Consider the following 23,166-nt stretch of genomic DNA (forward strand, 5'->3'; position numbering starts at 1 on the left):
ATTATCGTTAACTTGGTTTTCCTGGGTCTTTTCACGTGTGTTATGAATAAATCTTCTTTTTTTCGGTACCGGTACTAGTTTTATTTTGTTGTATTTATCCGCGACACCTTAAAGGCCGGTCTGTGAAAATATTGTCGGGCATAAACGGGTCCGTGGCGCAAAAAAGGTTGGGGATCGCTGATTTAGATCATACAGCGCAGCCTGTGCAAGTGGCTGTTACCAGCATGTATGTTAACAAGAATTTGTAGTTACATTTCCAGGGAGCTGCCTTTCAGTTTGCAGCGTATAGTTTGACAGAAGGGTCAGAATTACAAAGCCACTGTGGATGAGGGCCAGCCAAGATGGTAGAAAAGAACATTGTAGATGTTTATGTTTAAAACTGCTCTTTAATCTTCTGAAGAAGAGTAAGGGTCCACAGCCAAACCAACAAATCTGAGAGACTCGTTGGCACAGTAAGACCCAGCATGAGTCAGAGTGTGACGGTGCATGAATTAAGCTGAATAAACTGAAACAAGTCAAGCTCAGTACATGATTGAGTACAAGAAAAGTAGACTGGACAGGGTTGAAAGTGGCACAAAACAATGCTTCTTGATGTTTTCTGCAGATACAAGCAGAATGCCACCCTCTGTTGGAGAAAGGAACAGTTTTATATGCAATGCAGTGCAGTACACCAGCCTCTAATAAGTCGTTTTGTTTGTCATTTTGTGTCAATTTTGTTTAAAAAAAAAAAAGTAAAAGTGGCCCGTCACACTGCGGGACTCTGACTTGAACCATGGCCATGGAATAAAAAGAAGCTTTTTATTCTTATTGATTTTAAACCCATTTTGAATTCACAATGAAGCCTCAGCAGCAGACATCGATCTCAGCTGACAAGTGATAAAGTGCTTGTCATCAAGGAAAAAATGGGTTATATTGATATTTGATAGTGTCTTCTTTCCATAGATACACCCACCCACCCACATATGAGGATTAAGTTCCTCTGTGTCCCAGTTCTTGCCCGTGTGCTGTGATATTACTTCAGCCCTCATGCTGTATGTACTGTAAAGGCTGCATACTTGGAAGTAACTGGAAAATGCTCAACAAGGACATTAAATTCATCTTAATCTCCACAAAAGCAAGGCACTGGGATCTTTGCTTGGTGTGGGTAAAAGCAATTTGAATTACATTTAAAAGCAGTCAAAACAGAATTTTAGAGTTAACTGATTGTTTTTAGGAACCAGCAGAAAATGTATTGGTTGAGACTAGGAGAAATCTGTGCATATTTTATTTCTAAAGCTATAGTGTATTAAATCTCACCACTAGATTGCAGCCATTGAGCAATTTTAGCCTTCAAATGAATAATATGGCCGTCTTTCATTTGTAGTGAGTGTATGTTATCCGTCGAATTTCTAACGAGCTTGAAAAGAAAAGCGTCTGAACTTCTTTAAGTCAACATGACAGCAATGTCAATATGCCTGATGTCCATGTCTGTTTCTAAACTTTTCTTTTGGTAAGCGGACTCGAACACTTAGCCAACAAACTCTCCAATGATATGGGAATGTAATCAAATTGTTGATCAGAGTGAAAGTGTGATTTGTATGAGACTCTAGCCAAACATTAGCTGGCATAATGATAGCTTATAAATAGCCATTGTTATTTATTCAACTCAATGTTAGCTGTATGAAGAAGGGAGGGTCACATGTCTAATCTAGCAAGTGTTAGAAGTGTTAGAGTCCTAAACTTCAGTTCAGGACATGGGGACTGAGGTGGAAATGAAGGAGGAGAGAAAGAGCAGTGGCAAGAGGATGAGTGGTGAAAGCCAAAATATGCATGTACAAAAGTTAAATGGTAATATATAGTTTGAAAGAGTTATTTATGTTCTTGAAAGTAAAAGTACAACATATGTGTCCAGTCTTTAGCCACATACATCACGCATTTAGGTGACCATGAATCCTCCTTTAGTTATGCTGCAGTAGGTGTAGGCAGCCGGGGGATTCCCATGATGCACTGAGTATTTCTTCTTCAATCACCTTTGTAACTCACTATGTGTTAATAGACCTCTCTCCATTGAATCGTATTTGTTATTAATCCACCAACCAGCACCTAGTCCTGTGTGTTTTTAATGCATTCATTCAAGTTTGTGAGACTATATTTGTGTCCAGAAAGAGACTGTATAATGACTCAATTTCAGTTTAATTCTACCAAATCACAACAACAGGCACTGATGACTCGACACACCAGCCAGGGCAGTGTAAGAGTCATGTTTTGGAAACCTACAAAGTCTGCATAAGGAGGATTGGGAGAGAGTGGTAGTAGGTTTATCAGTCAGGAGCCGATGGTAAAAGTCCTATTTGGACTTTTTGCACTTGGTTTCACATTTTTCCTCTTGCTGCTGAGGTTCACACATGAAAAATTAATCGTGTGGGCGTATGCATTAAACACAGTTTAATTAGAGTTAGGAAAAGATATGAAAATATGCCAGTTCCCACACTTAGAATACACACTGCAAAATGATAAGTTGTAAGTGACATCCCCGTCTAAATGTTGCCAGAACCTGATGCATCAAAGAAAACTTTTTGTTTTTTTCATTTCATTTCATATTGCTTGTAAGAGCTGCCGTCGGCTCTTACAAGCAATATTTAGAGAACAGCCTGAACAAACCAAAACCCTACACCGAGGTCACTGCCAAACCCTGTAATTACATCCTGACATTGCCTTTCCGTGCTTTCATTAAAGCACTTTTCCATTTGGTTGGATATCTGCAGGTGCAGCTATTTTTTTGTATTTTTTTTCCCCAGTCCACTCTTGCTGCTTCCCTCTGCATGCTGTTCTAATCAGGTTTCCCATAAAGCCACTGTTGAAATGATTGGGAGCAACTGTAATGAGTGCCTCTGTTTGTTAACTGCTGTTTTAATTTGAGAGTGTCACGGTTCTGGGTCCGTTGGACCCAGTATTTTGAGTTTATTGTGTTTTGATTTAAGTTTGCATCAGGGATTGTGTTCTTGTTCTCTTGTCGTGTTATGGTGATGAATATGATGTCTATTATGAGAGTTCCATGTTTCTGTTTGTCTGGGTTTAAGATGTGGGCTTAGTTTCATATGTCATTTCCTGTCTGTCTCTCTATGTCGAGCCTGCGTGTGATGTTTTATTGTGAAGGTCTGCGTCTTATGTGAGTGTTCAGTTTTACCTCTGTCTCGTCTTACGGATTATTCCCAGCTGTGTCCACCACCTGTGTGTAATTCCCGTGTTTCTCTGTGTGTATTTAAGTCGTGTCCTCCGTCATTGTAGTTGCTGGTCCGTCTGTGTAACCACCGTGTCTCGCTCGTGTGTTCACCCTGCTGTTAACCATCGTCTGCTTCTGCTCGCCCTGCTTCATGTTCATGTTCTGGTTTCTGCGCTATAGTTTAGCTGTTTCCCTGTATAGTTTAGTTCGAGCTCCATTTGCTGTTTGTCCTCATTTTGTGTTCAATAAACCACCTTCACCTCTCCACTACTGCCTGCGTTTGGATCCCCCTTCATTTCCTCCACACGGCTCCTCTCACTCGCCGTGACAGTACGGACCAGCCACAAGATGGATCCAGCAGCTTTGTCTGGAGAGAGCGACCTCGCACGCATCCGACGCCTGATGGACTGGGTAACCCACACCACCAACGCAAGGGCAAGAGTGGTGGGGTTAAAAGCCATCGAGGCAATCCTGGAAGGAAATCCCTACCTCTGCCAGCTTAAGGGAGTTTCAGGCTTAATCTGCAACCTGCATAAAGCCCGGGGGGTGGTGCGAGCTCGGGAATCCACAGACTTTGTCCAGCAGCAGCGGACTACGGCCGCCCCGGAACAGTCACGTCAGCTTCTCCTGCCGGAGGTTTTGCCCGGCCCGCCGGAGGTTTTGCCCGGCCCGCCGGAGGTTTTGCCCGGCCCGCCAGAGCAGTCGGCAGGGAGGAAGCGACGTTCGCGTCACCGGCGCGGCACCCCACAGCCGGACTTCAGGATGTCAAAACAGTCGGCTGTGGTGGGTGAAGCAGACACTCTTTTTGTTCCTTTTTACCCAGATGCTAGGTCTATTTCTTCTGGAGCTATTTTTTGTGTCTCCTCTAAACATGATAAGGATTTCTCCGTCTCACCCATGACCATTGCTCCTAAGACTGCCTTTGTTGAGCCGACTTTTTGTGCTAATGACTATGTTCACGCTGTTGTTCCCATGCCCGGAGTAGCTGAGCCTAGCACTACGAACATAGGGAATTTAAGTGTCAGGGAAGCTTTCTTGTCTCTGTCAGTTCCTTCAGGGAAAGCTATAAACCTTTCTGAAACTGGTTTTTCTGACCATATTGTTCCATCCTTACTTTCACCTCAGTCTGTAGCCCAGCTGCCCTCAGTTCAGTCTGTAGCCCAGCTGCCCTCAGTTCAGTCTGTAGCCCAGCTGCCCTCAGTTCAGTCTGTAGCCCAGCTGCCCTCAGTTCAGTCTGTAGCCGCTTCACTGCCTATAGCTCTGTTGCCACCAGTTCAGCTGTCTGCCCACTCATTAACCCAGCCATCATCCTCGAAGCCTCATCACAAGCAGGGAACACACTTCATACAAACTTTAGCTGGTTCACTTAAGCTGGCCATCTCAGAGACAGTTGCTCCCTCTAGGGCCTCCCCAGAGGCTGGGTGTCAGTCACCAGCCAACTCTGGACCCCTAGAGGTCAAGACACCAGCACCAGCAGCCTCACCGGAGAACTCACCTGAACAGTCTCGGCTCTCAGCACCCCCTGAGAGCTCAAGTGAGTTCACCCGTCCGCCTCAGTCCTCTGCTGAGTGTATTGGGGAACACTTCCAGCCCTCTGAGGACTGTATCCCACTGTTGCTGCCTGAGTCTAGGCACGGTGCTGCTCAGTCCCAGCCAGTGTCCACACTGGCAGAGGTCTCCGTACCTGCTGCTTCAGAGACTGCTTTCACTGGAGGGCCTGAGGAGCCCGTCCAGTCTCAAGTCATGTTAGCTGGGGGTTCAGGTGAACCCAGCCAGCGTCCTGCCTCGTCTGCTGGAGGGCCCGAGGAGCCCACCCAGCACCACGCCTCGTTAGCTGAGGGTCCTGGAGGACCCAGCCAGCACATCCTCACACCTGCTGATGGTCCTGGAGGACCCAGCCAGCACATCTCCACATCACCTCCTGCAGCGTCGCTGCCGTCAGGTTCCGCAGCCGTCCCGCTGCCGTCAGGTTCCGCAGCCGTCCCACTGCCGTCATCCACGCCTGGTCCGGCCTCCGCTTCAACCTCAGTCTCGTCTGGTCCGGCCTCCGTGTCTTCAGTCTCGTCTGGTCCGGCCTTGGCTCCGCCTTCGTCTGGTCCCGCCTCGTCTGATCCTGCGGTTGCCACACCGCCGTCGGAGCCAGCTCGACCCGTTCTGCCTCGCCTCTGCCGGCCGTTTTCCGGGCCTCTAAGATGGCATCATGGCCTTCGGGGACGGCCTCCGGAAAGAGTTCGTCGCCGCCGCTGGCATCGCGGCCGTCCTCCGGACCTGCTCGGTGGCCGCCACTACCTTCCAAGTGGTCGGCCTCCAGAACTGTTTGCCCGTCGCCGCCGTTGCTGTGTGCATGGTCGGCCCCCTGACTGTGTTATGGACTAGTGAACAGTCGTGTTTTGGTTCTGGACTCTCGTGCTCCTGGTTTTTTGTGTTTCGGGCCCTCCTTCCTGGGCCCCCTCCGCCCGCCCTGGCTTGGTGCTTGTGCTTTTTGTTTGGGGCTGTCGGGAGCCAGCCCTTTGAGGGGGGGTACTGTCACGGTTCTGGGTCCGTTGGACCCAGTATTTTGAGTTTATTGTTTTTTGATTTAAGTTTGCATCAGGGATTGTGTTCTTGTTCTCTTGTGTTATGGTGATGAATATGATGTCTATTATGAGAGTTCCATGTTTCTGTTTGTCTGGGTTTAAGATGTGGGCTTAGTTTCATATGTCATTTCCTGTCTGTCTCTCTATGTCGAGCCTGCGTGTGATGTTTTATTGTGAAGGTCTGCGTCTTATGTGAGTGTTCAGTTTTACCTCTGTCTCGTCTTACGGATTATTCCCAGCTGTGTCCACCACCTGTGTGTAATTCCCGTGTTTCTCTGTGTGTATTTAAGTCGTGTCCTCCGTCATTGTAGTTGCTGGTCTGTCTGTGTAACCACCGTGTCTCGCTCGTGTGTTCACCCTGCTGTTAACCATCGTCTGCTTCTGCTCGCCCTGCTTCATGTTCATGTTCTGGTTTCTGCGCTATAGTTTAGCTGTTTCCCTGTATAGTTTAGTTCGAGCTCCATTTGCTGTTTGTCCTCATTTTGTGTTCAATAAACCACCTTCACCTCTCCACTACTGCCTGCGTTTGGATCCCCCTTCATTTCCTCCACACGGCTCCTCTCACTCGCCGTGACAGAGCCTTGTACAAAGCAGAGCGTAATATATTCTGTCTGTGTATCAAGGAGCAGAACAAGGACAGGTATTGTCAAGCAACACAAGACTGAATAAAGGTATGCTTTGCATTGAGCATATTGTTCCTTCCACACAAACAATTTAAGTGTTTTGTAAACCAATGTTTCCTGTTAAATGAGTTGGAATAAAAGCTAAAAGCCCAATTTTTACTTACTGGCAATTCATGCACTTAAGCATAATGAAAGATTTGACCTTAATGGTGTTTTAAATTCCACAAAATCAAAGCATCCAGCAGGTGAAGAAAAAACTGCTCTCCACATTAAATGGAATCCTCACGTGAAGAGGATATGAAAGAGCAGTTTGAGTGAGTGAGTCTCGCTGAGCTAATTTGTGTGCGCTGCGTGGACGCATACATGTCAATAAGACACAGAGTGTGTTTCTGTGCAGTGATGATGATGAGATACAAAGACAAGCCAGCTGCGATGCTGCGCAGGCATGTCATTGTTTGTCAAACCCAAGGTAGCGGACAGTAACCTAAAGTGACAGGTTGGTGAAGCGTGGCGCAGGCTACAGCAGAGATGGCACTCTTCATCTTCCTCTTTTTTCTTTCCTGTCTCGCTCTCATTGACACGGCCATAATCATGTGCACTCCTTCCCCCCTGCCTCCTTCTCTTTCTTCCTCTCATATGCAGAGACTCTCCAGTTTCTCTGATCTGCACCATTCTGCATATGTGACAGCAGCGTTTGTGTTGTTGCCTGAGCAGAGCTGATGACAGGGCAGTGAGACAGCGAGCCACAGCAGCAGGCTTTGCTTGGCGCGGTGCAAGCGTGGTGACAAAGAAACATCATTACCCATCATCCTGCGGGTGTCAACACTGGCACAAACAGGATGCGACAGCACGTCACCTTTGACTACAAAACAAACAGCGGCTGTGTGTATAAATACCCCTCTGAGGGTTCCTGAAATTGTTTGCAGTGTTGTGCTGGGAATCACACAATGAGCTCGATGACAACAATATCAGATACATTAACACATCTACACAGTTACTGACACAAGTGTGTAGGCTACACAGTTATAGATAAAATAATAAAGTAAAAATGATTCATCCATGCAGATATATTTGGACCTATGAAAATAATTGTCTGTTAATTTTAGCATGATTATCTAGACTTTTAACTTTCATTGTGATAGTGTCACGGGCTGGGTCTGTGACCAGCATTTTGTGTTTCTGTATTGTTGACTTATGTTTTTACTGAAGATATGTTTAGTTCTTGTGGCTTCTATTATTTGGATAGGTTTGAGGTTCTATGTACATGATATTGTTTTGTTAGATTCATCTACTTCTCTTAAGCCCCTAAGTGGCTTGGTCTTTAGTTCTGTTTTATGAGGTCACTTTGTGTCATCACCTTCTGTGTTTAGCTTATCCTGTTGGTTCATGTTTCATGTCTGTGTGGTTCATGTTTGTCAAGCTCATGTCATGTATGCATCCTGTCATGTTTCCTCTTTATTTTGAAGGGTTTTGTTTCATGTGCTGTGTTTAGTGTACACTTCCCCCGTTGTGTCATTATGTACATTTGTGTCAGCTGTGTCAGTCTTAGTCTTTGTATTCATAGTTATAGTTTTCTTCGTCATCGTCTTCTGCGTTTTCATAGTTGTATCACAGTATTAGTTTCCCAGTGAAGTTCTAGTTCTGCTTCGCCACAGTGCTTTTTGCCTTGTTTGGACTCAATGACATCAGCCATAATAACGGCTCACTTTTTGTTTAAATTCAGTTTTTTCTCCTCGCCTGTGTCCGCACCTGGGTCCTCACTCAGTCACACACGGTCTGCCCCCGCAAGCTGTGACAGATAAGAGATAACAGGAAAGCTGGGGAGAGAGAACTGGGGAAGGCACACAAAATAGTCTGACGGCTGATTTAAACCTAGGCCCTCCGCCTTATGGCATTGAGGGCACCCCCCCTCAACTAAGTGAAATATATCAGCACCATAAGCCAGGCATTATGTCTGTGAAGGTTCTCAGTCATCCAGGTCATTGTAGTCTAAGGAGCTTGAAAAGAAAAGTGTCTGGATGGACAAGGACACTTAAAGAAGTGCAGAAGCCAGGCATTGTTTCTGAGAACAGCTCAGGTAAAACAGCTAAAAGGGCTAACAATAAGTTAAAAACAAAGTTATACTTCACAGATAATGATTTCTCCTCTGCAGTCATTGGTTTTAGTTCCACTGCTAAATTATTCAGTTTCAGTTTTGATAGAAAGCTCTCGTGTGGGCTAGTATGTCAGCGCTGTGCCCATATTGGCCAATTAGTTTTGGGTTTTTTTTTTTGACAGATCATGTAAATTTAAAAGGTACGAGAGCTTAAAGTATTACCTCCTGCTCCCCTTCTTGGAACTCAATAATATTACAGGCTTATAGGCCTGCATATGATACAGGCTCATCAAAAACTTATGTTGAGAAAAAGGGGTGATCCAATACAATAAGCAAAAAGCAGATTTGATCCAGATGCTAACAAAGCTAGCATTATGGGCTTATTCATATATCACTTTGCAAAAGTGAAGGAAACCAACCATCAAACAAAATTAGAGTAGAAAAGTCATTTGAGATGAAAATATTAGCACTTTTCACAACTTTATCCTAAAGCAGTAGACTAAATATAATTATCAGAGCATCTGGCTATAGAGCTAGACAAGTGGTTTCATCGTGCCACTTCTGATGTGACAGATAAAATAGCAAACAGTAATAAAAACCATCTCCAAGATATGACAGCGCACAGCACCATAATTCAAAAATATATCAGCTGCCAATAAGCACTCCGGCTCCCACAGTGTGGTTGTGTTAGCCACAGTATATTTTGTTAGTGAAGACGGTCAGAGAACCGTAGTTCACAGAAAACCCCTGATTCACTGCTTTCACCCACTACTCAGATGTGAGTCACACTCAAGTGACTCAGGAAAACAGTCATTTGGAATGCAGACGCTTTCTCGCACACATTTTTGTGACTGCCAGTCAAATTAATTTGATCAAAAAAAGGCTTCTGAGGAAAGGAAATTGAAGGATCTGCGATAATTACTCATGTTCTGGTTTCCTCTATAACTTTTAAACATGCTGAACTTGTCAGTAACATCAGGCTCTTAAAACTGCTACTCTTTGCAGTTTCACCTGTAACTTGTCAATACGTCCCATTTATTGCGTTAATATTCTACTGTGCCTGACAGTGTTGCTGCTCCTGTGGTGTGCTATGGACTGTGTAATCCCTAACAAGATTGTTAGCTAATGTTCCGCTGAGGATTTCACTGAAGTAACTCTGCGCAACTGGTACAGCAGAGAATACCCAGACAGATACCTGTGGTTCTCTCAAACCACAGAAGCTGCTGAACAGCCTGCAAATACACCGAGAAACAAACAGTGAGCATATAAAAATGCTGTTCACAGTAACAGTGAGGTAGAATAGCAAGATTTAGCAGCTCTTTAATGTTTATCACACTGCACGTCTGTTGGAAAACAAGCAGTTCGAGGTCTTCTCGTTTAAAGGCCTCGCCACAGTATTTCTAACTTAAACAGCAAAAAATTAAATATGTGTTTGCAAACAAAATTCCATGTGGTACATATAACTAAGCAGTTAAAATGGCTCTCAGTGGTATTTATTTAAAGTCTTAATTAATTTCCTCTTTCCATGATCTGAATAGTAAGGCTGGGCTTTTATGCAAATGTAGAGTAGTGAAGTTCTTCCTACTCAAAACTTACCACCATGCATATATGATTGGAATTTATTTATGCATTAAAATGAATGCAAATTGTATATGTAACATTGGAATAGTGTGAGGTGTAAGGTTTGAAATACTTTTTTGTACAACCTTGTATGCCAACATGTAGCCATATGTTTTCCCTTTGCCTGCCTGCAGAGTACAAAGAATTGAAAATTCTGTTTGATTCCATGTCGTGTCTTACATGTTTTGCTTCAGTGTGTATTTTTCACCAAGTACTGTTTATGTCAAAGATAAATTCAGTTTTTATGATTTATCAACTTTTGGATTTTAAGCATTTGCAAAGTTTTCTGCTGAAGTCAAAACATTTTTGACTAATGATCTCATGACAACGAAGGCAAACTAGCATTTAATTCAATTCAGTTTTATTTATATAGCAAGAAATCACAAAAAAAAAAAAACAGTTGCTAAAGGTGCTTTATATTTTAAGGTAAGGTAAGGTCCTTCATTGATTAGGCCTCATCCTCCAGCTAGGGATAAGGGGAGTGAGAGAGGACAAAAGACACACAGTATTAATAATACTGAGTGATTAAATACTGATTAAATGATTAAAGAGTGGCGTATCAACACATAGCAGCATTGACCTATTGTTGCCTGCAGCAAGCTATCAAATACGGTGCATTTCTCGGCTTTTAAAAAAACGCTACGCGTCGCCAGGTGTTTCATCAGATTCGAGGTGTTACACAGTTTGCACAGTATCACCTTAAAGCACTTGTTGCAGGCTGCTGAGTTTGCATCTTTTGCTGTGAAGTACAGCCAGAATTTGACCGCTTCGCCTTGGGCGTTTTTAATCTGTATCTCTGCTCTAAAAGAACGTACGTACCTGGGCCTGCCTACTACGCTTGCAAAGGTAAAATGATTGGCTAGAATCCAAAGTGTATGTCATCTCAGGGAAATAAAGCACCGAAATGTGCACTGCTTTTCGGTCTGGTTACTACTGTTTATGTCAGAACCGGTGCCATACCGGTACCCATCCCTACTTGGGGTCATGTGGTACTATCAGGTCTTTAAGATAAGATAGGGGCGGATTATTCAAGACCTTGTATGTGAGGAGAAGGATTCTGTATTGAAATGTCTTATGCTCACAAACTCAATTTGGCCTCTGGAGGAGGAAGCATGCAAAAGAGAAAAGCAACTCAGGGCCTCAGAACAACCTGCCCCTTATTAAAATGATAAATGGTTTGACAGCCGCCTAGGTGCATATCTCATTTCTCCTGCACAGAGTAGAGCTAACCGCAAATTTAGTCCTCCCCTAAAGCAGAGCAGGTTCTAGACAAGGTAGCTGCTGTTTTCATGACATGATTATGTCCCATTGTTTTGCTACACACTATGCCTTTGGGTTTCTCAAAACACACATTCCATTATACGCCAAACACAATGTTCATCTCTGATAATTAAATTCCAGTTTACTCGCAAGTACACACAAGGATACAACATATAAAAAACAAAACTAGGATACATCATCTCCCTCTCACAAGTTTCACACACATTACGCTAAGGCCCTTTTCAGGTAGCGAGCTCCTTGATAAAAAAATTATTCTCCATTATGGTGATGTGTTTCTTGACAGAAGTCCATTAGTAGAGGACAGCATGCTGTTAAGAATTCATTGGTTGCTATCTTTCTTTGCCCAGGGGATGTCTGAGTCATTTCTCAGTAGCAGAAGATGTTGAAAACCTCAACAAGATGAAGAAATCTCAGCAGATACGACACGGCAAAAGTGTCCACACTAGCTAGAATAACTTGCCACTGGAGTCGTGCTGCAGCTCACTTGCAGGATTGCAGAATTCTCTGTACCAGCATAAAGAAAACTGAAATACTGTCCCACCAACTTTCACAAATTAAGACCCTCACCATTACTGAGGCAAGAGGCCCCAAAACAGCTTTTGAGCTGCCCATTTAATGACTGTTTTTCATGTTATACAGCCACTGCTCTAAGTATTGCATGAGCATTTTGGCAATGTCAGGCTTTTAATAATCGATTTGAGCTGTTCTTTGTCTGGTGCTGAATCTTTGTACAGTGTACATGCAAAGAGTAAAAACACCCAAGAAATTTGGTGCACAGGTTTCTATTTATTTAAATGAACTAAGGGGCTAAAACTACAGCTAGTTGCTACATTAATTCAAATTTTCTATCCTCTATTGAAGATAACTGGTAGGTTCTCACTTCTAGCATAAAAGAAACAAACCAGCACACAGTAAAATGTGGAAGTCTAAGGAGATCAATGCAAACTTCAGAAAGAGGGAGGGAGGTTTACACAATATTTTTGGACCTATTTCTAAAGAATTACATTTACAAGATTGTCAGTAAAGCAAATGTGTAAATAACTTTGCCAAAGCCTGAAGAAAATCTAAACTGTGAACCTCAGCTAACAGAAAGTTAGTTTGGATTGTCAGAGCACAGAAATTGTATGACTCAGGCCTGCCATGACCTGGAAACTGCTGGAACATCAGTGTCATTGACTACACATGCATGGGACGGGGCTGGTATCCAAAAAAGAAGAGCCTCCTCCAAAATCAACAAATAAAGTATGTGAATGACCAAACAGTCAAATAAAAAAACCTCTGAAAGGAAGATAAATTTGACCAAATTAGACAAATACTGAATTATTTTGCTAGAGGAGTAAAGGTGAGGCAACGAACCCCAGGAAAACCCTTCGCAGCGTGGGCTGCATCATGCTCTGGGGCCATTTTGCTAAGGAGACACACTATCTCAGAAGTCTTCAGGATAACATGAAGGACAATGTGGACACAACTGGGTGCTTTCAACCGGGTGATGACACCAAACAAACATGAAATAAAGTTGTGGCTAACTCTAAGCACGTGGAACGGCCTTTCTAAGGTTATTAATATGTGGGTGTTGTTAATAAAACTGAATTGAATTAAACAGTCCCTCAAATGGGATTGGTCATGTGTCACCAGTGCCAAGCACTCTGCTTCCTGTCTGCACTTGTTGCTGGTTGGTGAGGAGGCTAGTTCACTCCACCAATTAGTGGATCCACCCAATTAATGCCGTATCTAAGCCCAGCATGGCTGTTCTCAGTGTGGGACGTGATTTATGGTGTGTGATACGGTCATATTGGAATAATCTCCATAAAAATTTATTTTCTAAGTATTCAACAAATATGTGAAAGGGCGTTATGTCATCACTTCCCAAATTAAGCCACAAAATGCATCAAATTCTGAAGTTCACCGCCCTCTGCTAGAGTGGTTTACAAGAGAGTGTGTGTCTGTGAGAGAGGGGTTGAGATGCTAAGGTTGTTAAGGGCAGTGAGCACATGCTAGTGGGAGAGTGGCTGATTGAGCACAATACAAAGTAACTGTGCCTTGTGTGAGTACGCCCTTAATGTACTCACATTAAGAGCGTACTTTTCTGTGCCTCTTGTTTTAAATGGTCATTTAGTTCATGCGTCCTACAAGCAGACACATGGCAGACTACTGACACAGTCTGTGAAGTTGTACACGTGTACTGAGGTGAGTTCATTTTGTGTTTGAGGTACTAGTTACTGCCTTGGACTGGGCTGGTTACAGACACACATCTACATGATACATGGTTCGCACATTAGTTGTTATTTTTAGTCTCATCAACTGGAAGGCAGGAAGATAGTTAACTCGTTAATATTCTTGTGAACTGTTAGCCTACCTTTGGTTTTGTTCCTTTCTTTGATTTGGCAGCTGTCACTGGCCCTGTTGTCCCTGCAGCGTATCTTTCTCTTGTTTCGAAGTCATATTGTGATTCTTATTTTTGTGTTTGACAATAAATATTCTGACCAAAAAGCATAGTCGGGATGTTGCAGACTCACTCCTTAATCCTTTGTCACACAACATGAGCTCATAAGTAAAGATGCACAACTGCACTGTCAATTTGGCTCCATTAAAAACTGTTTAGGTGGCTGAAAGTGGGCAGCGAGCAGGTATCTCAAACCAAGACTTAACACTTGTAAGCGCACCAGCCAGCTTCTTCAGATTTATGATTTATGGATTTTATTTTATGTGTGTGTTTTCTTGTAAAATGTAATTACAATCAAGAGGATTGAATGTATTAGTGGCTGAATGCCATGTCTACATAATGCAATATTTTTTCACTCTCCCACAACAGCTCCTGCTCTCATGCCACATCTAAACAGCTGAAACTACAATCAATGTAAAATGCTGTCTGAGTTAGATCAAACATGATTACTGGGTTGATTGTTGTTTGAATGCTGAACTGGGCAGTGGAAATTTGAACTGTGCATGCTACCAGTGATCTAATGTTGAACCACCATTGGAATCAGAGCCTGTGTGGTATGTGGACCAGGACATTAGTAATATCTGCAGTTTGGTGGGTCTCACAAAACAGATGCAGAAGATAACCATCAGCTTTTCTAAAGCAGCACATAAAATCCATTCATTGTTCATTTTAAATGTGCGACTGTACCCTGATCAGTGTGTGACTGCAGAGCATTATGTTTTATCACTTATAGGCTACTTTCATGTGGTGTTTTGCACCACATGAAAGTTTTGCACATTTCTATGCAATTACTGGGCGTGGATTCTCTGGTTTATACTACAGGATTGCAGACTCAATTCAAACTTCTTGACAGCTCTTTCCTCTCCCATTGGGTATGTTGTGCATTAAAGCAGAAAATGAGTAAAAACAAGATTTTAGAATAGATGAAAGCATGTCAAATATGCTTTAATACAACATATTTTGTGCTCGAGTACGTATATTTGTGAAAGATCACAAATAAGCCCCAAGATTTCATCCCGGAGCATTGTACAACGCTGTTTAGTTGGGTCCTGCTTCTTCTGTAGTGATGGTGTCCTGACAAAGTGTCTGAACCAACATCAGCCACTCAGAAGTAACAATCCTATTTCTCTTAGAAACCCTCAAAGACTGCTTAAGTGTGTTGTATCAGATCAGCAAGTCAAGAGATTCTGGTTCTAACCTGCCTGACCTGAACCCCTATTCACAAAGCTAGTGCTAAGATTAGCTTCTAGTGCCAGACAATTCTTTGACATATGACGTGTTCATAGGATTTCCCCTTGAAGGTAGAAAAGCCAAATGGCTGTTCTCTCTGGAGCTCTGAGTGTTGAAGGGCACCAGACTGAGGCTCTGCTGAGGACTGGTGGTGGCTCCTGGGCCTATAAATACACACACACACACACACATATATATATATATAGCATATATAGGACGATGAACTAACAGTTAATCTTAGTGTGTGAAGAGGACTCCTCATGTATATGAGACAGATATGATTTAACCGCTTTAACTTTAAGAACCATTCATGATGTCTCATATTTGATTTTGTGCTTATAGTTGACTAAACTATGTAAATTTACCACCATAAAACCAGTGTTTACTTAACTGTTCAAATGCAACTGCACTGTAATCCCTAACAGTTGTTCTAGCTCATAACTAATAAGCTCATAACACTCAAATGTCGTTTTGTAGTTGAGCAAACTATAAAGTATTGAGCTCTGTTGGCTTTTATGCAGCTTTAATTGAACAGGGCTCAATATTTTTTAGCTAAATTTTTTGGAACGCTCAAAAAGTTTAAGAAGCATATATTAGTGACGTTCTGGTGGGTGGAGTCTTGTCGCTCCCTCAGGAAAGCTTAGTCAGCCATCTTGAATTTACCTTGATACGGGGAAGTTTTGGCCAGCCCGTGTGGATTAAGAGTCCCCAACTTCAACCCACCACGACCACCACCTTATTTTTTTTCATCAACTGCCCTAAATTTGGTAAGTCTAACGTGTTTTTGTTTTGTTTAAATTTAATTTCGATAAACATTCTTTTTTATTTTTTACTGGAAATATATTCGTACTTTGTGCACAGTGAATGTTTGTTATAAATGAATTCGAATCCAAGTAATTGTAATTTTAGAAGTTTTCTAATGTGACAAATACGTAATGTTATTTCAAATTAGAATGATGTAACGTTTTGGCGGTTTTCCGTGGGGGACAACATTTCCCATAATGCATTGTATTCTTGCCCGGGAAGTTGACGGTGGCAGTTCTAGCTCCATGCATTTGAACTTTCTACTAAAACTTTCCACTGGTTGTCGTATTCGCCGGTAATGTACGTGCGTATTGTGAGTATACTTATTTCAATAAGTGTCCGTGTTACACAGTCAGTAGTTTACGCTGTTGAGCTGTGTGTGTGTGCTAGCATGAAGCGAACAATAATAAACAACATGAGTGTGTTATCATGATGGTAATTAGACACGTTTGTATTTTTTCGTAGTCTCAAATGTGTGGTTGTGAGATAATCTCGAAATCCTTTTAACAGTTTAGAGGGGTATTCCACTAAGCGAGCTCTACAAGTCAAGGCTTGCGGAAAAATGCATCGCCTGATTCAGCCTAACATTATACACTGGTCGAACTCGGTGCTACGAACGAAGTTCAGCTAAATTGTTCGCGCTAATTCGACAAGGCTCAACCAGCCAGACTGAGGCGCCTCCTTGACACCTTTAAGCCAGACCCTATCGATCTTTGCTAGATAAATTGAAATGAAATGAAAATAAAGAGCCGCGTTCTGCTCCCAGGCTAAGAAAGAATCATTGATGCAGACTGTGCGGATCACAAATACTCCCTAACCTGTAAGGCTGGGGTGTCCAAACTTTTTTCACTGAGGGCTACTTACTAGAAATTAGGTAAATAACCTTAACTTTAGTGTATTAAAGTGTATTAAAGATCACAAAATCACTTAAAAGTGGTCGAATATGTTATATTGTTGAATATAATTAAAGACAAAACTGCTTTCATCACAGCTTTCCATAAATGGATCTTTATTGATTCATTCAGAAAAAGCTTTGGTAGCTTATTTTCAGAACAGCAGCCTCAGATTTCTTCTTAGACAGAAGATTTACAGCACAGAGAAAAAACAATAAAAGGGAAAATAGGACGGGTAAATTTCAAGTTTGTTATTTAAGTTATTAAGCTTAGCAACACACCTATCAACATTAGTTTGAAACGGTTAACATTAACAGACTGAACTGGACTTAATAACAGGAGTGCATATAATCTTAGTAAATTATTGTAGTGAGTATCAGCTGCGCTGGGTATGTAAATCGGGCCATCCAGCTGCGGTGCTGATTCGACGTCACTCGTGCCAAAAATCCGGACAAATGTCACTTGATCAAGGAGCAGATCTGCATCAGATGAGATCAGCTGACTACTTGTGTGTGTGTGCTGTGCAAAAAATGTTTTTGAACATTAATAAGTCGTCTTTGTGCACATATTGTTTACAGATATCAGACTGCAAAGAGTGCTACAGAGAGTCAACATTTCACCAGTTGTCAGTGGGTGAGTTTTATAATTTGTGTCCCAATTTAAATAAAAAATAAATACAAAGAAACTAGAGAATTTTGCCTTGAATTATTCAAAATTTTTAGATTTTTTTTGGGTTACCCTTCTAGATTGACAGGTTTAGCCCGTTACACAAAAAGTTTGGACACCCCTGATCTATAACAATGACAATCAGAACATGGCTATCCAACACTTTGTTTTTACTCTGCATTTGTGTAAATACTATTCTAATAGATATTGTGTGTTCATCTAGGAACAGCATGATGTAAATACAAGACGGGCCCTCGTCCTTCGTGCACTTCCTGTGTACCTGCGTGAAGATGCCTCCACGTTATTCAGGACTTGTGATGTAAGTGTACTGGCCTCAGCATCAACCATATGACATCGCTCAGAACTCAAGGAGAACCAGGGTGTATATCAGGAAGGATGTTCAACACAGTCCTCATCTGACTTGTTTTTTCCCATATATCAACTATTGTTGAATAAGATTGCAAGAAGATTGTTACGCATAAACCAGAAAACATGAAAATAGTTGAAAGATTATTATACAAAAAAAATCTGCAGATAAAAACTATCTCCCTTTTTAAAATTCAAGTGTTCTATTTTTTTGGAGGTGCCATGTTGTGGTCAGAGAAATGTTTGGTAAATAACAAAAACAAATATCTTGGCATATATTTATTATTGAAAACATTTATTTACACATATGTTTTGAAACCAAACCCAAATTAAGATTATTGTAATGCATCATGATGTATCGCAATATCAAATTAAATCGTTGACATTATAATCCTAAAAGAAACGTGCGACTTATGAAGATTCACACCTCTAATCAATAGCATGATTTGTGTCCTTGTGGGGCTGAACTCATTCTTGTATTATTTTTGTTTTGCAGTCAGCAGATGGTCCAGACCTCACTGACACTCCTGTGGCTCTGCTGACAGTTGTCACGGATGACACTACTGATTCGGCCCTCTTCAGTCCCGAAAGCATCTGCATTGTCGTTGAGGATGAAATACTTGTGAATGGTCCCACAAATCTGGCTGAGTCATTTCTCCTGCTCTTTGGGTACATCTATGCATTAGACCTACAATACCCAAAGAAACTTGAGCTTACATTCACATTTATCCAGAAGGTTGTGATGTGCCTTGAGGACAACAAACCACTGAAAGGGCGTCTACTGATGCTGAAGAATGATTTGTTCAATGAGTGAATCACTCAGAATGGACTACTTGTTAAGCTGAGTATTGAGGAAGCTTTTTTGTTTGTTTTTTTCCTAATCATTTGCCTCTTCTACCTCACATTTAAGATGAATGACTGTTCAGTTCACTATTCATGTTTAATGTTCTGTTGCCTAATACGTAAATGCACTGCCTTGATGTTTGTTCCCTATAAGTACAGCAGTGGAAACCAGTACTGTTTTTTTTATGTATTTTTAAAAAAGAAAGTGAGCTGCAGCTGTCAAGGTACAGTAAGTGTTAAATGCATCAATGTTCTAATAGCTGCAATTGCTGTTAATACTGAAAATGTTATTGAATTTTAGAATTGAGATGGAGACCCTTGGAGTCTTTTTCTCTTGTTTTATTTATGAAGCACTTTTTTATGAGTGAGCTCTGTTGTTTGTGCCTTTTTAAAAGCACATTGTGTTTAATAAAAAGTTGTTAAATTGTTAGTGTTGTTACTTTCATGTTTTCTAACACTTTTAGCTGATTATAATTTACTGGGTAAACAGTTTAGAATTATTTGTAAGTGTATTTCCCACAGTATTTTAAAAAATATTGAAGATTTTAAGTGTTATTTCCCATATTATAAGTTAGAAAATATGAAAAAGTTTGAGTTTATTTCCCACATCGTATGAGTTGCAATATGTAAAATATTTTGTGTATTTCCCACCTTAATTAAGTTGAAAAAATTGAACATTTTGAGTTTATTACTCCCTAATTATAAGTTGAGGAATATCAACATTTATGAGTTAACATTGAGGTAATTTAAGGCAACTGCAACTATAATTTTTATTTTAGTTAAACTTAAAACTTTTAAAAACATCACTAAAAAATTGTTGTGTAATCTGTTACACAACAATTTTTGAGTTCTGTGAACTTATTAGGTTTTACAGTGTGTGCGAGTGCACGCAGCGTGTCATCGGTGCCCTCTGGTATTTAAACAAGCATACAAACAAAAACAACATCACATGGGTTACATGTTGCAGACGTGATGCTATTTGTGGAACTTATTAGAGTTGAGCTCAGATCTCCAACCCAGTGGAATAACACAAAAACAAGATTAAGTGGCCATCAGGACAAAAGGGAAAGTGCAGCAGTGATGTGTCTTACTGCAGCAGAGTGATCTCACAAACAATCACAGCTTTTGGTGACACAGTTCATTTTGTTTTTCAGATTGTACAGAATTACAGAACGCATTTGCTCACAGTGATCTCCCTGTTAGTGTAACTGAGAAAAAATGCAATCTGTTAGTATCAACACATTAAATACTTAAAAGGTTCAAGGTTCAAGGTTCTTTATTTGTCACATGCATAGTTATACAAGTATAACACACAGTGAAATGTAGCCTGACACGCTCCTCGACATGTGCAAAAATGGGGGGGGGGGGGTGTAGAGGAAGAACATTATATTTATATATACATACATATAGTATATACACTGGGTGAATGTGCAGTAGTAGCGGCAAGCAGGTGAATTCTGTACATTAATATGAATAGACATCTGACTATTTTACAGGATAGACAATATAAACATATTTAAAATTAAAGGAATTGAAATGTACATTGTGCCTTGGTTTAGAGTGTCTCTCCACAGCGCCTGTATAGAAAATCCTGAGGATCTTTGGAGAGACCCTGAACTTCCTCAGTTGTCGTAGGTGATACAGGCGCTGCCTAGCCTTTTTGGTCTGGACCTGAATGTGGGCAGCCCATGTCAGGTCTGAGGAGATGTGGACACCAAGATACTTGAAGGACTGCACCCTCTCCACTGGAGCTCCATTGATGATGATGGGCTTGTAGTCTCTGTGCTGACCCCTTCTGAAGTCCACCACCAGCTCCTTGGTCTTGCTAACGTTCAGCTGGAGGTGGTTGTCCTGGCACCACGATGCCAGATTCTTCACTTCATCCATGTAGGCCGCCTCATCGTTGTTGGAGATGGCACCCAACACCACTGTGTCGTCAGCAAACTTCACAATGGTGTTGGAGCCATGGGTGGCCACACAGTCTGAAGTGTAGAGGGAGTAGAGCAGTGGCGAGAGGACACATCCCTGAGGTGCTCCTGTGTTGATGGTGATGCTGTTGGAGAAGCACCTGCCCACCCTCACCACCTGAGTTCTGCCAGTGAGGAAGTCCAACACCCATGCACACAGACGGCTGTTAAGTCCCAGATCCCTCAGCTTTGTGAACAGTCTGCAGGGCACTATTGTGTTAAACGCTGAACTGTAATCAACAAACAGCATTCGCACATAGTTACCCTGTTTCTTGTCCACGTGGCTGAGAGTGGTGTGTAGGACGTGGGCGATGGCATCCTCTGTGGATCTGTTGGATCTGTAGGTGAACTGCAGCGGATCTGTGGTGTCTGGGATGGAGGAGGAGATGATGTTCTTCAGCAGCCTCTCAAACACCTTCATTACTACCGAGGTCAGTGCAACTGGCCGGTAATCGTTCAGGGATGAGGGTTTGCTGTTCTTGGGCACAGGGATGATGGTGGATCTTTTGAAGCATGTGGGGACCACAGACTTCGCCAGGGACTCGTTGAAGATGTAAGTGAACACACCTGCTAGCTGGTCAGCACAGCAGCGCAGCAGACGGCCGGTGATGCCATCTGGCCCCGCCGCTTTCCTTGTGTTCACTCTCCTCAGTGCCGCTCGGACGTCATGCTCCGCGATGTTGGTCACCGGTCTCTCGCTGATGATGTCACTGTCCTCGGTAGTCAGGCGGTAGATAGCATTAGCCGCCTGGCTAACCTCGAAACGGGCGTAGAACCGATTCAGCTCGTTGGTGAATGCAGAGTCGGCGTTGATCGGCGCAGTGTCCCTGGCTTTGTAGTCCGTAATGGTGCGTAGTCCGTGCCACATACTCCGTGTGTCGCCCTGGTGGAAGCGGGACTCCACACGTTCCCAGTACCGGCGTTTGGCATCTCTCACCGCGCGCCGCACGCCGTATGAGGCCGCTTTGTAGGCGCTCATATCACCAGTGGCGAGACCCGCGTTGTAGGAGGCGGTCCTGGCGTTTACTGCAGTGCGGATGATCTGTCCATCCACGGTTTCTGGTTTGGGAATGTGGTGACAATCTCCTCCGCTAGCATATTGACGAAGCATACTGCTACTTCCGTAAACTCGTTGATGTCGACTGCGCATGCTCTGAACATGTCCCAGTCTACGTCGTTGAGTGCGTCCTGTAGCGTAGCTTCTGATTGGGCAGTCCACCGTTTTACCTCCCTCTTGGTCACGTCTTCCCTCCGTATGCTTTGTTTATACTGGGGAATGAGGAAGATGGCGTTGTGGTCAGACTTCCCAAAAGCCGGGTGTGAGACAGCTTTGTAGCCCTGCTTGTATGGCGTGTAGCAGTGATCCAAAATCCGATCCCCTCTCGTTGGACATGAGACATGCTGGTAAAAGTTTGGCATGACTTGTCTGAGGTTCGCTTTGTTAAAGTCTCCTGCTACAATGAGGGCTGCGCCCGGGTCCTTGTTTTGAAGCGAGCTCAGCACATCATGTAATTCGGACAAAGCCATACCTGTGTCCGCTTGGGGTGGGATGTAGACCGCCGTGGCGATGACTGAGGTGAACTCACGGGGCAGATAGAAAGGGCGGCACTTAATGCTCAGGAACTCCAGATGTGGCGAGCAGCCGCTGGAGAGAGTAGAAATGCTCCTGGCATCACACCACTTTCTCTTTATCATGAAACACACTCCCCCACCTTTGGTTTTGTTCGACTCTGCCGTTCTGTCCGCGCGGAGCACAAAGAATGAATCCGACGGAGTTACGGCCTGGTCCGGCACGGTGGGGGTCAGCCATGTCTCCGTGAAGCACAGAATGTTGCAGTCCCTCATGTCACGTTGGAAGGTGACCCTTGCTCTTAGGTCATCGAGCTTGTTCTCCATGGATTGTACATTGGCCAGTAGGATACTGGGCAGTGGTGCGCGATGCGCCTGCTGTCTCAGTCTGTTCCTAATACCAGCGCGTTTTCCCCGGCGCTTCTTTGTTCTGTGCCTTGGATGAGCGGCCCGTCCTTTGTTGTTCTCCGTGCCGCGTAGAATCTCTGGCGGCCAGGAAGGGTCAGGTTTAAAAGTGTCCAAGATTAGATGTGCAACCTTGGCACTGATGTTTACAAGTGATCCGCTGTCGTATACTATAAGACTAGAGGATTTTGGGATGTAAACCAGAGCAAAAAATAGGTAAAAAACAAGAAAAGTGGATAGTCGGAGCGGAGCGGTCAGGAAGGCGTCTGGACGTGGCCGCGCCATCTTGTACGAGCATCATAAATAATCACATGCAAAAATGTATCAATCATCAGCATGTTATGCTAAAGGGCAACATTATAGATGCTAACAATTCAGTTTTTAGTCATTCCTTACTCTACATTGCTCAAAGAATTTAACTTACTCATAAGGTGTGATGCCTTGCTAACACAGAGATTGTTTGTGAATATGGGTAAATATGAGCCCTGGGTTTTTTGCACTTTTTTTAGGTTTTTGGGGGTGGGTTTGGGTTTATTAGGAATTTTGTTTTTACTCCATTAGGCTTGGTGGTTAGGTTTAGGCA

At 42.8% G+C, this 23,166-nt stretch overlaps 2 protein-coding genes across 4 annotated transcripts in view; one reads left to right on the forward strand and one right to left on the reverse strand.

Annotated features, from left to right (window-relative positions):
* The window catches only part of klhdc8b (kelch domain containing 8B), a 273,153-nt gene that overhangs the window by 108,812 nt on the left and 141,175 nt on the right, over positions 1-23,166 (reverse strand). The window lies entirely within an intron of this gene.
* On the forward strand, positions 15,604-19,072 carry LOC308406878 (uncharacterized protein). 3 transcript variants are annotated; one of them, XR_013973599.1, is made up of 4 exons: positions 15,604-16,187; positions 17,346-17,400; positions 17,657-17,752; positions 18,296-19,072. XR_013973599.1 is itself a non-coding variant. In XM_080898153.1 (4 exons), the coding sequence occupies exons 1-4, from the start codon at positions 16,173-16,175 to the stop codon at positions 18,611-18,613; spliced, it is 480 nt and encodes a 159-aa protein (XP_080754279.1). In that variant the 5' UTR covers positions 15,608-16,172; the 3' UTR covers positions 18,614-19,072. The 3 variants fall into 3 exon arrangements, 1 of the variants encoding a protein (XP_080754279.1); XM_080898153.1 differs by having other exon boundaries at positions 15,608-16,187; positions 17,346-17,396; XR_013973600.1 differs by lacking the exon at positions 17,346-17,400 and having other exon boundaries at positions 15,610-16,187.

The sequence above is a fragment of the Rhamphochromis sp. 'chilingali' genome (assembly GCF_963969265.1).
Source record: "Rhamphochromis sp. 'chilingali' genome assembly, chromosome: 12".
Classification (NCBI taxonomy): domain Eukaryota; kingdom Metazoa; phylum Chordata; class Actinopteri; order Cichliformes; family Cichlidae; genus Rhamphochromis; species Rhamphochromis sp. 'chilingali'.